The 14,113-nt window shown below is 32.5% G+C and overlaps 1 protein-coding gene and 2 non-coding genes across 4 annotated transcripts in view; 2 read left to right on the forward strand and 1 right to left on the reverse strand.

The window, feature by feature from the left end:
* The window catches only part of LOC140063189 (uncharacterized), a 40,515-nt gene extending 35,448 nt beyond the window's left edge, over positions 1–5,067 (forward strand). The window contains exon 10 of one of the 2 annotated variants that reach the window (XM_072109671.1): positions 2,917–5,067. In XM_072109671.1, coding sequence (XP_071965772.1) covers positions 2,917–3,145 — 229 coding nt within the window. In that variant the 3' untranslated portion in view covers positions 3,146–5,067. The remainder of the gene's footprint in view (positions 1–2,916) is intronic. The other variant, XM_072109670.1, reaches the window with a different exon arrangement.
* Positions 5,068–7,130: 2,063 nt separating this feature from the next.
* On the reverse strand, positions 7,131–7,202 carry Trnat-ugu (transfer RNA threonine (anticodon UGU)). The gene has a single exon. It is a non-coding gene; the product is annotated as a tRNA-Thr (tRNA).
* Positions 7,203–7,464: 262 nt separating this feature from the next.
* Positions 7,465–7,536, forward strand: Trnat-ugu (transfer RNA threonine (anticodon UGU)). The gene has a single exon. It is a non-coding gene; the product is annotated as a tRNA-Thr (tRNA).
* Positions 7,537–14,113: the final 6,577 nt, after the last annotated feature.

The following is a 14,113-nucleotide window of genomic DNA, read 5'->3' on the forward strand; positions in this document are numbered from 1 at the left end:
AAAATAAATTAGGTCAATTAAATATCCTAAAAATACTATACAAAAATAACTGTAACTATAACTCTTGTAATAATTTATTTGAATCCAATTTCCTGTATGAATAAAAATGTCTTTCAATTAAAAATACTTTTCTTCATTAAAAAAAAAAAGTAATACTAATACTAATATTTTATTTCGACTTATTTATTTTCTTATAGATCATGAATTTATACTGTAGCATAAAGTTTTATTCAAGACATACAATGAAACAGCAATGAACAAGAATTTAAATATATCAAACACTGTATGTGTTTAGTCAGTACCATATTACCTATGTATTAACAATGCAGTATTTTAAATAAATTATTCAATTCAATTCAATTTCTTTATTGCTGCAAATGCCATCAAGGGCTAATATCCGCTAAAACATACATCATGCAAACATAATTATACATATTTACATTTAAAATTTAAACACATAAAAATTAGAGTCATTACTACGTACTGTAGTAATTATTATCTATATATAAATTTACGTAAGGGCAAAATTCGGTAAATCGCGCCTTACTTTTAGAATTTTTACTCGATGGTATATAAAGTTGGTTCGTACTTTCGGTACTGATTTTAACCACCTGATGTAACCCTGTTTACTAATTAAATTAAGTTAGATAATTAGTTATTGACGATTAAAACGAATTTAGGTTCAACGATTTGCCCCAAATAGGGGTGTTTTCCGATCGTGGTATACACTGTCTAATGGATGTCCATCTTGAAAAATACCCGCCACAAAAATGTGAGGAGGCTTCGCATTTTCCTATCTCCTCCTACGATAATTGTTTTTAATAGCTGAAAACCGGTTGAACAGCTCGAGTACAGTATCATAATGTTGAAGACAGGCCGATTTTCTTAAAAAAATACTATTTTGATAGATTTAATATACGTTTATGCAAATGTATTGATTTGAAATGAATGGAACATTCCAATCTCTGTTCCACAAGTGTCTATTCCCTCAGGCGTCGTAAAGGCAAGTACTGTATACTCATAACAGAAATTCGATCCATTTTTTTTTCAATCTGTGCTGCAGAGGTTGGATATAGATTTTTTTTAACGGATAATGAGCTAGCGTTTTCAGTCGCCGTATATTATTATGTACAAATCTTTATTATTGCAGTTAAACCACCCACGTGACATCATCACCCTTCCCTCACTGGCATGAGTAGCGTTGTAAAGCCAGTAGAGGATAGGCCTACTGTGCATCACATGCCCTAAACGCAGAACAACTTTGGTGGGTAGGGTTAGGAACCAACTTAAGTATGAATTGGCTCTAAGAAACAATTGAAAACCATTAGGCCTACTAATTAAGTTGAGTTAGATAATTTAATATTTATTGACGATTAAATCGAATTTATGATTTGCCACGAATAGGGGTGGTTTTCACAAATTGTTTTACATTATATAAACATATTATACACGTCGTAGTGATGTATCGTTACATGTACTATACTATTTCAATCGACTAGGACGGTTTTCAACAATGTTTTACTGTGTTTAGTGGTATATTATTTGTAAAACATGAAAACAATTAATATTTCGTTACTACATGGATGGATAAAGAATATATTTAAAAATTGTTCCTCTTTGCACCCATCCTCTTTCCCATCCCTCAACCCTAATGTTACATACAAAACACAAATTAAGTTTGTTTAAATTTGACTTAAACAATTGGTCTCATTTTGTGACAAGTTTCTCTTTCGGAAGGAAGTAATTCCCAGGGTGCTAATTTTAGTTCAGTACATAAATCACAGTGTCTATTTATTCGTTCCTGTAAACGACATGTATTATTGTCCTGCGGTACATACATTTGAAATCGCCTGTTTTTTAACGCTGAAATTATTATGTATTCGAGAACCATCTGTGGGCACGACCTAGATGGTACGCGAGCGAAGCGAGCGTATCATCTAGTTATGTTTAATTATTGTAATTATTGTTATTATGATTATTGTTATTGTTATTATAATAATTGATAAAAGTGTAAGAAATTATAGGTTACATCTTAAGGGCAGTTATAGGCCTACTAGTATTATTGTCTATTATATGTATATGTACTTTTTTTTGGGAAAATTATAAAAAATACATACAAAGTAAAACATTCAATTACTGACACACTACAAATACATTTAATAATAAAAGATTTCCCAGGAAACTTATATAATATGATACTATCATCTTATCATGAAGATCGGTTTTCTGTATTCCATTGATTTTTCAAAATGTCAACAATACCAATGGTTTCTGAAATAAATTAATTTTTAAAAAAATGTGTTTCCACTGGCCAAGATATCATTAAATTAAATATACAATATTAAAAGCTTTATTTTGACGCTTAAAACCTAAAGCAAATTGTATTTGGTTTTATAAAAACATCTGTTAGTGTTACTGTACACATAATTTCTAACCTACTACATCATTTTATTAAAATAAAAAGTAGTACTGTACATGAAAATACTATTTTGAAGCACACGTAGGGCTAGGCTAGCTAGGCCTTGTGACAACTGACAAATGAATGCTGCTGTGTATCTGATGGTACATTGGTTTGTGGCTGCCTATTTAGTATTAATAAAATGTCTTCAAATTATATACAATAATAATGCTCTTACCAAACCGATGGAGGACTGTCGAACAGAAAAAAAAATCGCGTCCAAGGTGCCTGTTGACCTTAGTGCCAGAGTTCTGATTCATTACTGTAAAACAGCTTCACCCTGCATGATATACTGTAGGTTATCCATCCTGTAATGTGCTGTTGAATGCAAGTGAATAGAAAAAATGAGTTTATTATCTTGTAAGTGTCAATTATGTATATTTAATTATCGAATAATATGGTTATAGAGAAAGACATTTTGAGACACAGTATTTTAATTTGTTTAATTCTGTTTTCAGAGAAAAAGGACTTTATCAGATTGCTTTACAGAAATCATATTCAAAAACATTTATTGATGCAGTAAATAAAGTTAAAGAGAACAATAGGAAATTATCAGAAAGTCAGAATAGCTCACAAAATCTGTCAGAAAATCCTTCTAGTTCAATGACATCTATGAAGTCATCAGGGTCAGAATTGTCAACAAAATCTACCATGTCAACCAAGTCTAAAGCATGTGTTATTATGTGAGAAAAACTTCCATTCCACCATGTGGCAGTAACCTATGCTCAAGCGATTACGACCAGCAGTGCAGTATAACATATTTAGCAGCATTAGAAGGCTGTTCCTCAAGTCACGATCATACTGTGATTAAGGCGCTGACCAGCTGATAGTGGTGTGTGATCAGTAATCACCATAGAGTCGAATGTATTATGACAACATGCATGTGTACAGTATCATGTGGACAACATACTTATCTATTATGTGGACGGGTCAGTGACGTAATGCAGGGTGCAAAGGCCCCTAGTTTATCACTCCAATGCTGGGTAGTTGAATTGTGGCTGCTTATGCTCTGGTGCCCTTAAGCCTTGGGCCCCGGAGTTTAGCCAGTGAGCGCTCATAGCTGTTACGCCACTGGGACGGGTGTGTGCATTATGTGAACAGACTTGTATATCAACAGACAGTTACAGTTAAAACATCTGTATTTGTTTATATAGTCTTCAATATTTTTGGTTATGATTTGGCAAAGATTATTTTCCAAGACTGATAATCGTTTGCCATGTTTAAGTATCCGATGGTTATGCTTCCATCAGAAAAACAAATGGGTACAAGAGAATTTTTGTTTATATTTTCGTACACATTTTGAGGTATTTCAGTACACAGAACGAGACTCCACATGCTCAAAACCAGACTTATGATCTCATAATCGTTTTTTCTTTTATTCTGGAAGAAGAAATACAGAAAAAAATCTTTATATATACAAATCTCTTGCTGTAGGAAAGTACACTTGTTATATATAACTGAGCTGTACAAATCTATATAACTACAGTACCAGCGCCTCCCACGCCAATTATTTAGTTACTAATAGCCTATAAAATTATAAAAAATGCAGTATATATACTCACTCCTGCATGATGTTATACACTAATATAAATACATATTTGTATTATACAAATATATGATAGTATTAGTTAATTCTTATGTTTATTATTGAAGCTTTATAAGGATTTTCCATATATTTCAATATATCTCTCTTGATAAATTGACATCGTATCTATACTTTGTTAATTTAAACTATATATTGTTAGGCTTTTGCAAGGTCAGTCAAGCATTAAATGTTACATGGATTAAAGTTTAAAAAATAAAACATCGCAAAATGTCTTTATAGTATCCCCATTTTCCACTTTCTCTAGGGAAAAAATTAGAAACAAGTGTTGCTTAAAGATGTATTGTCCCTTGAAACACAAAAAAGCCGCCATAAAATACCGGTACAGGTTTTTGCTCATAACTCCTCTTCTACATCATGTATGGAAATGATTTTGGTGGCAAGTGTTTTGAGGGTAGAAATCTAAATACAGCTTTTTGAAGTTTACTCAATGGCCACCATAACATGTTTTTGCTAATTTATGTGCTAACTATGATTATCATTTTACTAAGCCTATGTTTCGAAGGTTACAGAATAAAAACAAAATTCAGCTTTTGAAATACAGTATATACTATATCAATTGCGTGAAGAACCTAAAAAATAAAATGTTCTAAAAAGTTTGTTTGACGTAGATATTTTCCAAATCCTTTCTTTTTCAAAAACTTTTATTTTTTTTTCATTTTATCAAACACATTACAATACATCACTTTACAAACAGAAAAAAAGGAAAACCAAAGACGTTTGAGGAAGTCACATTATCTCAATTGTCATTCTCATCAGATGCATCATCACCATAATCATTTCTTTAAACCAGGCTATTATAACATCTTGTAAAAAGGAGTTACCAAGCTTTTCATAATTATAATTCCTATTCCCTGTTTTGGTTTACAAAGCCAGATCCATTCCCCGCCGATGCTCAAAATTTGTTTTCTAAATAATTGTTTTCCATTAGATGTTGTGTCAAGAAATCTTTTAACCCAGGTTATTTTTAAGGCTTCATTACATTTATAAATATTTGTCATTTTTAAAACTCCATTATCTTTATCGTTATACATAGTCTCTCTACTTACTTTATCAGGCTTCCCGTCCCAAATAAATTTAAATAGAGTTCGCTCCAATTTTTTCATAAATTCACTAGAAGGGGATGGGAGGACAGAGAATAAATATTTTAATTGAGAAAGTGTCAGTGATTTGATAATTGCAACTTTATCTATTGGTATTTTTTTTCTTGGCGACCAAATATTCAGAATCGTCTTTAGTTTTTCAAATTGAACATCATAATTTAATTCAAAGAGTTTGCTTTTATCCAAAGAGATGTTTATTCCCACAGGTCCTTTTAGTCAATCTATAATCAGGAGGGAAGTTCTTAATTTTATTTTTCAGCCTAACCAATATTTAAAAAGCTTGATTTTGCCTTATTTAATTTCAACCTGGAAATATCACCAAAGTCTTCTATAAGTTTAATTGCATTATAGCTATGGAAGTTTCAGTTCCATCCAAAATTAGAGTGGTATCATCCGCAAACTGGGTGATTTTTATTTGACTGTCAGGATTAACACAAATTCCCTTAATATTGTTGTAAGTTTCCCGTACTGCAATGCCCATTAATTCAGCACACAAAATAAAAATATAACAACTAAGTGGGCACTCTTGATGCACTCCCCTCGTTATTTTAAAATAGTTGGATAGATAATCATTATTGATAACACAACTACTTAAAACCAGAACAAGGCACTTATATAAGACCATTCAATTTTATCGTACACGTTTTCATAATCGATAAAAAATAAGGTTCGTGGAAAATCATTTGTATCTGCAAATTCAATCATCAGTACATTCCTCATTCTGTTTGAAATGGCTTTTGTAATTATTTTATAATCAATGTTTAAAATTGATATAGGCCTCCAAATTGTTAATAATTCATCTTTGCCATCCTTCGGAATTAGTGAGATTACCCTTCTTCGTTGACTATTAGTCCAAGAGCATTAGTTCATAAGTATAGGCAGACCCGGACATTTTTGGTAACAAGCTAATTTTTTCAGGAAAGGTCCAGAACTATGATTGGAACATCATACTAAAAGTCCTGAAAAATCCTCCTTGTGCTCTCCGAGAAATCCAAGATGGCGTCCAAAATGGCTGCCATTTTAATTAGTCTATAACTTTGTAACCGCTTGTCATAGAGTAATGGTTTTGGTGTCAAATAGTTCACAGTATATACATTCCTATTTGCTCTAACAGAAAATTTTATCAAAAAATGACCGCAACTACAGTTTCTGGTAGTTTGACCTTTGACCTGGTCTTATCATATCTCGGTAACGGCTTGTCATAGAGAATTGAGATTAGGCCCAAATTGTTCAGAACATGCATATTTTTATTTGGTGTAATGAAATATTTTATCCCAAAATGACCGGAAGTGAGGTTATTGACCTCTTATTGACCTATTCATATATCTTTTACCGTATCTCAAGAAATATTTATCGTATAGCGTTACTTTTGGTGTCAAATTGTTTGGAATATATACATTTCTATTTAGTCTAATACAACAGTTTGCCCTAAAATGCTCGGAAGTAAGTTAAAATATTGAAAATTTAAAAAATCAAAGAGCTGCATAGGCAGGTATATGAATACTGTAGATAAAATCAAACTTTTAACTTTTTAAAAATGCTTTAAAACATGTTTTGGGCATAGCACATCATCAGGTAAAGTGAATTGAATGTTACAAAAAGAAAATCAATAAATTACAAAGAACAACTGTCAGTGGCCAATCAAAGTTGGTTAAAGTAAACAAAAGACAATATATATATATATATATATATATATATATATATAAATCATACTGTAAATTATAGAAACAGTGCTCATATTCGGAACATGATCTCATAATCGCAGTGCTACGCAACATCATTGATTTATATATATATATATATATATATATATATAAATCAATGATGTTGCGTAGCACTGTGTAAATTATATATAAATCATACTGTAAATTATAGAAACAGTGCTCATATTCGGAACATGATCTCATAATCGCGTCGAGCATAGCTCATTGGCGAAAGTTCCGTATTTTTTAGTTGTATGAAAAAATGTCTCTGGCGGGATTCGAACCTGCAACCTCTCGCTTACAGGGCGAGTATCATACCACTAGACCACAGAGCCATGTATGGTATTATCACAGATTTTCACCCACCAGATACATTCTCTCATACAACAAACGCCCTCACAATCAGTGGAGTCTTAACAAGTCAGAATAAATTCCAACTTTAAATCGCAACGGTTTTTTAAATAATATTGTGTATATGTAAATCAATGATGTTGCGTAGCACTGTGTAAATTATATATAAATCATACTGTAAATTATTTTGTTTGTTGTATGAGAGAATGTATCTGGTGGGTGAAAATCTGTGATAATACCATACATGGCTCTGTGGTCTAGTGGTATGATACTCGCCCTGTAAGCGAGAGGTTGCAGGTTCGAATCCCGCCAGAGACATTTTTTCATACAACTAAAAAATACGGAACTTTCGCCAATGAGCTATGCTCGACGCGATTATGAGATCATGTTCCGAATATGAGCACTGTTTCTGTAATTTACAGTATGATTTATATATATATATATATATATATATATATGAAGGGCTAGTGTTGCCCGAAAGCTCTGCTAACTTTTCTGGCTGTTTTACTTCTCGTTTTGATTTAGCTTTTCGCTTTTATTTTGTATCTCCATTGAGATCCAGCCACTGATACCCACAGCATTGTCATTATTTTCAGTAATTTGCCTTTGGATTTTTATATATATGACATATACCTATACATGGCACATACCCGGATTGTCAAAAACAAATGTCAAAGACCCTTTATCTGCAATTTTTAGATTAGATTTTTAAACGTGACTCTATAGCTCACGATGTCGGTCGGTAAACACTAACTCATATTCATATTTTTTCGTTATTTGGACACAGGATATTAATACTTGGAGGCAAATATAAATGTTTTTAAACATTTTTTAACATTTTCAGCAATTTCGGTCGGTTGGTCGGTCAGTAAACATTAAACTCATATTCATATTTTTTCGTTATTTTGACAGTCGATATTAATACATGTTTTTAAAAATTCAAAAAATCAACATTTTCAAACATTTTCAGCAATTTCGGTCGGTAAGTCGGTCGGTAGGTCAGTAAACAATAACTCAAATTTAAATGGCCTTGTTGACTTATTAAAATAACGCATTTTGAAACATTACTTGTTTTAAATGTTCGTTATATGGTTTATTTATGATAAAAAGAGAATGTACCCTAGGTATTTCGCATCAAACACCCTTTACCCGGCATGCATAGACTTTTTTCAGATTCAGATTTTATTTGGTACTTGTGGAAATCCATGAAAAATAGATTGAAAGACACGGGCAATGATCCCGGTACCTCTCACATACTAAGTGAGCGCTCTACCATTTGAGCTAGTCCCCCAGTAACAATGTAAAATGAGTGAGTGAGTGGCCGAGCGGTTCAGACAGTGGAACCGTAATTACGTAGCCATAACATCGGCAGGGGTTCGAGGCTCACTCACTCCATGGTTCTGGTGGTAGAACGAGTCTTCTCGGATAAGGACTACTATAAACCGTAGGTCCAGTGTACACATCTAGCTCGTGTGCACTTTAAAGAACCTAGTATATCTTTCGAGACGAGTAGGGGGTTACCCCGGTGTATTAGTACATCACAGCCACTGATCACCAACTGGGCCCTCTGGGAGACCAGTCTTTGACTGAAGAGGTTACCCAGTATAAATATAAATTTCAATTCAATTCAATTCAACATATTTAACTGTTCTACTAAGATGAAAAATATGCCCTATATAGGATTTATTATATATTGAAAATATGCAAAATCTTTAAATCACTGTAATATTGATCAGCAGCATTCTGTTACAGTCATTCATCATCTGATGTTGCATCTTCAACATCTTGGTGTTTGTTGCTTTTTTTCACATCATTATCATCATGTTCATCTGTATGGATGTTGTTTTATATGTTTGCCAAAAACAGTTATGACATTAATTTGTTTTCATCTTTAAACAGTTAAAAAGTTAGAGTCTAGGCTTGCCAGTTAGAGAACATCAAGAGTGCATTCTCTTTAACAAGGAATGACCTGGTTTCATGTTTCAAAATGGTCTTTACATTCATTTTTTGACAATCCTGAGTAAATATATGCCATGTACATACTGTAGTGTTTGCCATTTGGGCATTTTCATGTGAAATGTATATGACCTGAACATTTCATTTTCACAGTATCATAACGTCTATACATTTCCTAAATTACATAAAAGTTATACTTCTATGAACAAAAATAAATATCGTAATTTGTATATAAATAAAATAATAAAAATAATGACGTGATTTCAACAAAGCACTAATTCGCGTATGTAACGCGAGTTAAAGACAAATAAAGCATTTAAAATGTATTCATGACAATTGACATCTACGGGTGACTTTTGTAGCAATAAAATTTCAACCATAACTAGTATGAGAATTTAAGTTTCCCTGTGTTTTGGTCACGTCCATTTTTTGTAACAAGTGTTATGCTTGGTTCCCACTAGCGACGCAACACAAGGACGTAACACAACGCAAGTGAATTGACCAATCACAAGCGATGGCTTATTCACTTGTGATTGCTAACTGTCTATAACTTCGCTTGTCATTGGTAAAAACGCTTGCGAATTGCGTTTACGTCCTTGCGTTACGTTCTAGTGGGAACCAAGCTTTACCAATATTCTTTGTTTTATCGCAGCAAAATTTACCCTCAAGGTTATTGTTGAAAACAACAAAACACTATTCAACTACCCAATAAAATGTAACGCTTGTTGTGGAATAACCCATTTTTTTGTTTAATTAACCAACTTTGATTAGTAACAATTCACTTTACCTGATGATGTGCTATGCCCAAAACATGTTTTAAGGCATTTTTTAAAAGTTATAAGTTTGATTTTATCTACAGTATTCATATACTCTGCCTATGCAGCTCTTTGATTTTTAAAATTTTCAATCTTTTAACTTACTTCCGAGCATTTTAGGGCAAACTGTTGTATTAGACTAAATAGAAATGTATATGTTCCAAACAATTTGACACCTAAAATAACGCCATACGATAAATATTTCTTGAGATACGGTAAAAGATATGAATAGGTCAAAAAGTCAATAACCTCACTTCCGGTCATTTTGGGATAAAATATTTCATTACACCAAATAAAAATATTGCATGTTCTGAACAATTTGGGCCTAATCTCAATTCTCTATGACAAGCCGTTACCGAGATATGATAAGACCAGGTCAAAGGTCAAACTACCAGAAACTGTAGTTGCGGTCATTTTTTGATAAAATTTTCTGTTAGAGCAAATAGGAATGTATATACTGTGAACTATTTGACACCAAAACCATTACTCTATGACAAGCGGTTACAAAGTTATAGACTAATTAAAATGGCAGCCATTTTGGACGCCATCTTGGATTTCTCGGAGAGCACAAGGAGGATTTTTCAGGACTTTTAGTATGATGTTCCAATCATAGTTCTGGACCTTTCCTGCAAAAATTAGCTTGTTACCAGAAATGTCCGGGTCAAACCCTAATGCTCTTTTGGACTATATCTGATAATCTAGTATATAAATTTACGTAAGGGCAAAATTCGGTAAATCGCGCCTTACTTTTAGAATTTTTACTCGATGGTAAATAAAGTTGGTCCGTACTTTCGGTACTGATTTTAACCGGGTGTCACGAAACCTAAGACCACGAAAGCTAAAACCCCCTAAGACCTAAGATCACGAAAGCTAAGTAAGACCCAAGACCTAAGATTACAAATATTTATCTTTCGCACCTGCCTTGTATTTTAACTCCCAACATTTATTCTGAATACCACACCTTAGAATTGGCACTTTCATGAAAAAGAATCACATAAAAAGTAACAAATACATTTTTAAATTGATGATTTTACAGACGTTTTTCTCGCACACAAAATAACTAGCCTCCAGCACACTAGATGTTCAATGTTTTTGTTTCTATGGAACGTCAAAAGAGCAAAAATTATATAGAGGGCTGAAAACTCTGTGTGGAGTCCATCTACAGTGTGGATGGAACAATGTAAAATTAAAATTGTAATGATAATAGTATAATCATGCAAGTACGAAGAAATAAATACTGGCAAATAAATTTTAACTTAAAAATTATGGTAAGTTTTTTTGTTTCGTTTTCTTTCTGTTTTTATACTTGTACTATTATTGTTGCTCTTTTGGCGCTCCATAGAAACAAAAACATTGAGCATGGGGAGCTCGAGGAGTTACATTACACAGTATAAAAAGAAACACGTCTGTAAAATCAGGATGGGAAAGGATTTATTTATTTGTTATTATGTGTTTCTCCTTCTGAAAGTACTTATAAGTCCTAATTTTAAAGTGTGGTATTCAGGATAAAGTTAGTCAACAAATTTGGAGTCAAAATACAAGAAAGGCAGGTGCGTAAGAAAGACATCCTGTGAACCAACACATTGGAGTAAATATATACCAACAAACAACCCGTCAAGTTTGTTTGTTGTAAAGAAAAAATATACATTTACTCAACGGGCGAAAATAATGTGAGTTTATCTATGTTTTGCGGTAGTATTAAATTATATTTATGGTAATAAATGAAACCTACTGTGTTTAAAATTATGTATGGATAAACAAGTATTGTTTTTAAGCTGTAGTATATCTTAGAATTTGTAATCTTAGGTCTTGGGTCTTAGCTTTCGTGATCTTAGGTCTTAGGGGGTCTTAGCTTTCGTGGTCTTAGGTTTCGTGACACCCGATTTTAACCACCTGATTTAACCCTATTTACTAATTAAATTAAGTTAGATAATAATTAGTTATTGACGATTAAAACGAATTGAGGTTCAACGATTTGCCCCAAAGAGGGGTGTTTTCCGATATTACTATTACTGAGATTGTGGATAGGCTCTACTGTTAGATATATAAACACATTATTATATACAAATAAACTTTATACTGACAGTTCCTTCTCAACGTTTGTATTAATTAATAATTACCAATAATATAAACGTCGTAGTGGTGTATCGTGACATGTACTTTAATATTTCAATCGATTATGACAGTGACACTTTTAACAAAGTATTAAATCGCAAATGTTTTACTGTATTTAGAGGTATATTATTTATAGGCCTATAAAACATGAAAAAAATATTTCGTTACTGAGTGGATAAAGAATATATTTAAAAATTGTTCCTCTTTGTACCTATCCGCTTTACAAAACACAAATTGGGTTTCTTTAAATGAGTCCAAATCAAAAACGTTGACTCATTTGTGATAAGTTTCTCCTTCGGAAGTAATTCCCAGGGTGCTAATTTTAGCTGACTACATAAATCATCGTGTCTATTTATTCGTTTCTGTAAACGACAATGTATTATAGTCCTGCGGTACGTACATTTGAAATCGCCAGTTTTGTTACGCTGAAATGACTGTGTATTCGAGAACCATCTGTAGGCACGACCTAGATGGTACGCTCGCGTACCATCTAGTCTATATGTAAATTTACGTAAGGGCAAAATTCGGTAAATCGCGCCTTACTTCTAGAATTTTTACTCGATGGTATATAAAGTTGGTTCGTACTTTCGGTACTGATTTTAATCACCTGATGTAACCCTGTTTACTAATTACATTAAGTTAGATAATTAGTTATTGACGATTAAAACGAATTTAGGTTCAACGATTTGCCCCAAATAGGGGTGCTTTTCGATCGTGGTATACACTGTCTAATTGATGTCCATCTTGAAAAATACCCGCCACAAAAATGCGAGGAGGCTTCGCATTTTCCTATCTCCTCCTACGATAATTGTTTTTAATAGCTGAAAACCGGTTGAACAGCTAGAGTACAGCATCATAATGTTGAAGACAGGCCGATTTTCTTAAATAAATACCGTACTATTTTGATAGATTTAATATACGATTATACAAATGTATTGATTTGCGATGAATGGAACATCCCAATCTCTCAGTCTGCCAGAGTTTGGTTTAACACAATAGGTAAATTTATGAGCCCTTGGTTTAACACATACGGTAGGTAAATATATGGGCCCTTTGAGAATAAACTTGAACAATACTGTAAATACCTATTAACTATTTTTGGTCCTCATTTGAATCGAACATTTCTTACTGTGAATGTTCGTACTGTTAGATGTAATATAAAAATATATACAAATAAACTTATTACTGAGATTGTGGATAGGCTCTACTGTTAGATATATAAACACATTATTATATACAAATAAACTTTATACTGACAGTTCCTTCTCAACGTTTGTATTAATTAATAATTACCAAAAATATAAACATCGTAGTGTGGTGTATCGTGACTTTAATATTTCAATCGATTATGACAGTGACAGTTTTAACAAAGTATTAAATCGCAAATGTTTTACTGTATTTAGAGGTATATTATTTATAGGCCTATAAAACATGAACAAACTATTTCGTTACTGAGTGGATAAAGAATATATTTAAAAATTGTTCCTCTTTGCACCTACTATCCGCTTTCCCATCCCTCAACCCTAATGTTACATCTCCCTGGTTACATACAAAACACAAATTGGGTTTCTTTAAATGAGTCCAAATCAAAAATTTGGACTCATTTTGTGATAAATTTTTCCTTCGGAAGTAATTCCCAGGGTGCTAATTTTAGTTGACTACATAAATCACCGTGTCTATAATTTATTCGTTTCTGTAAACGACAATGTATTATAGTCCTGCGGTACGTATACATTTGAAATCGCCAGTTTTGCTACTCTGAAATTACTGTGTATTCGAGAACCATCTGTGGATACGACCATCTAGTCTACCATAATTAAAGCAAAAATTAAATGATTCAACCAGAATGTCACCAATTTGATTCCAAAAAATTTATAAAATTAAATTGGATAGCCGTCACATCCCCTACTTTTTGAATTTGCTATAGATTTCAAGGCAATTGTACATTCATCTAATTCAACTTGACCTTAGCAATTTTTCAGTTCATTTTCAGATAGTCTAGGTACAGT

The sequence above is a fragment of the Antedon mediterranea genome, chromosome 11 (assembly GCF_964355755.1).
Source record: "Antedon mediterranea chromosome 11, ecAntMedi1.1, whole genome shotgun sequence".
In the NCBI taxonomy this organism is placed as follows: Eukaryota; Metazoa; Echinodermata; class Crinoidea; order Comatulida; family Antedonidae; genus Antedon; species Antedon mediterranea.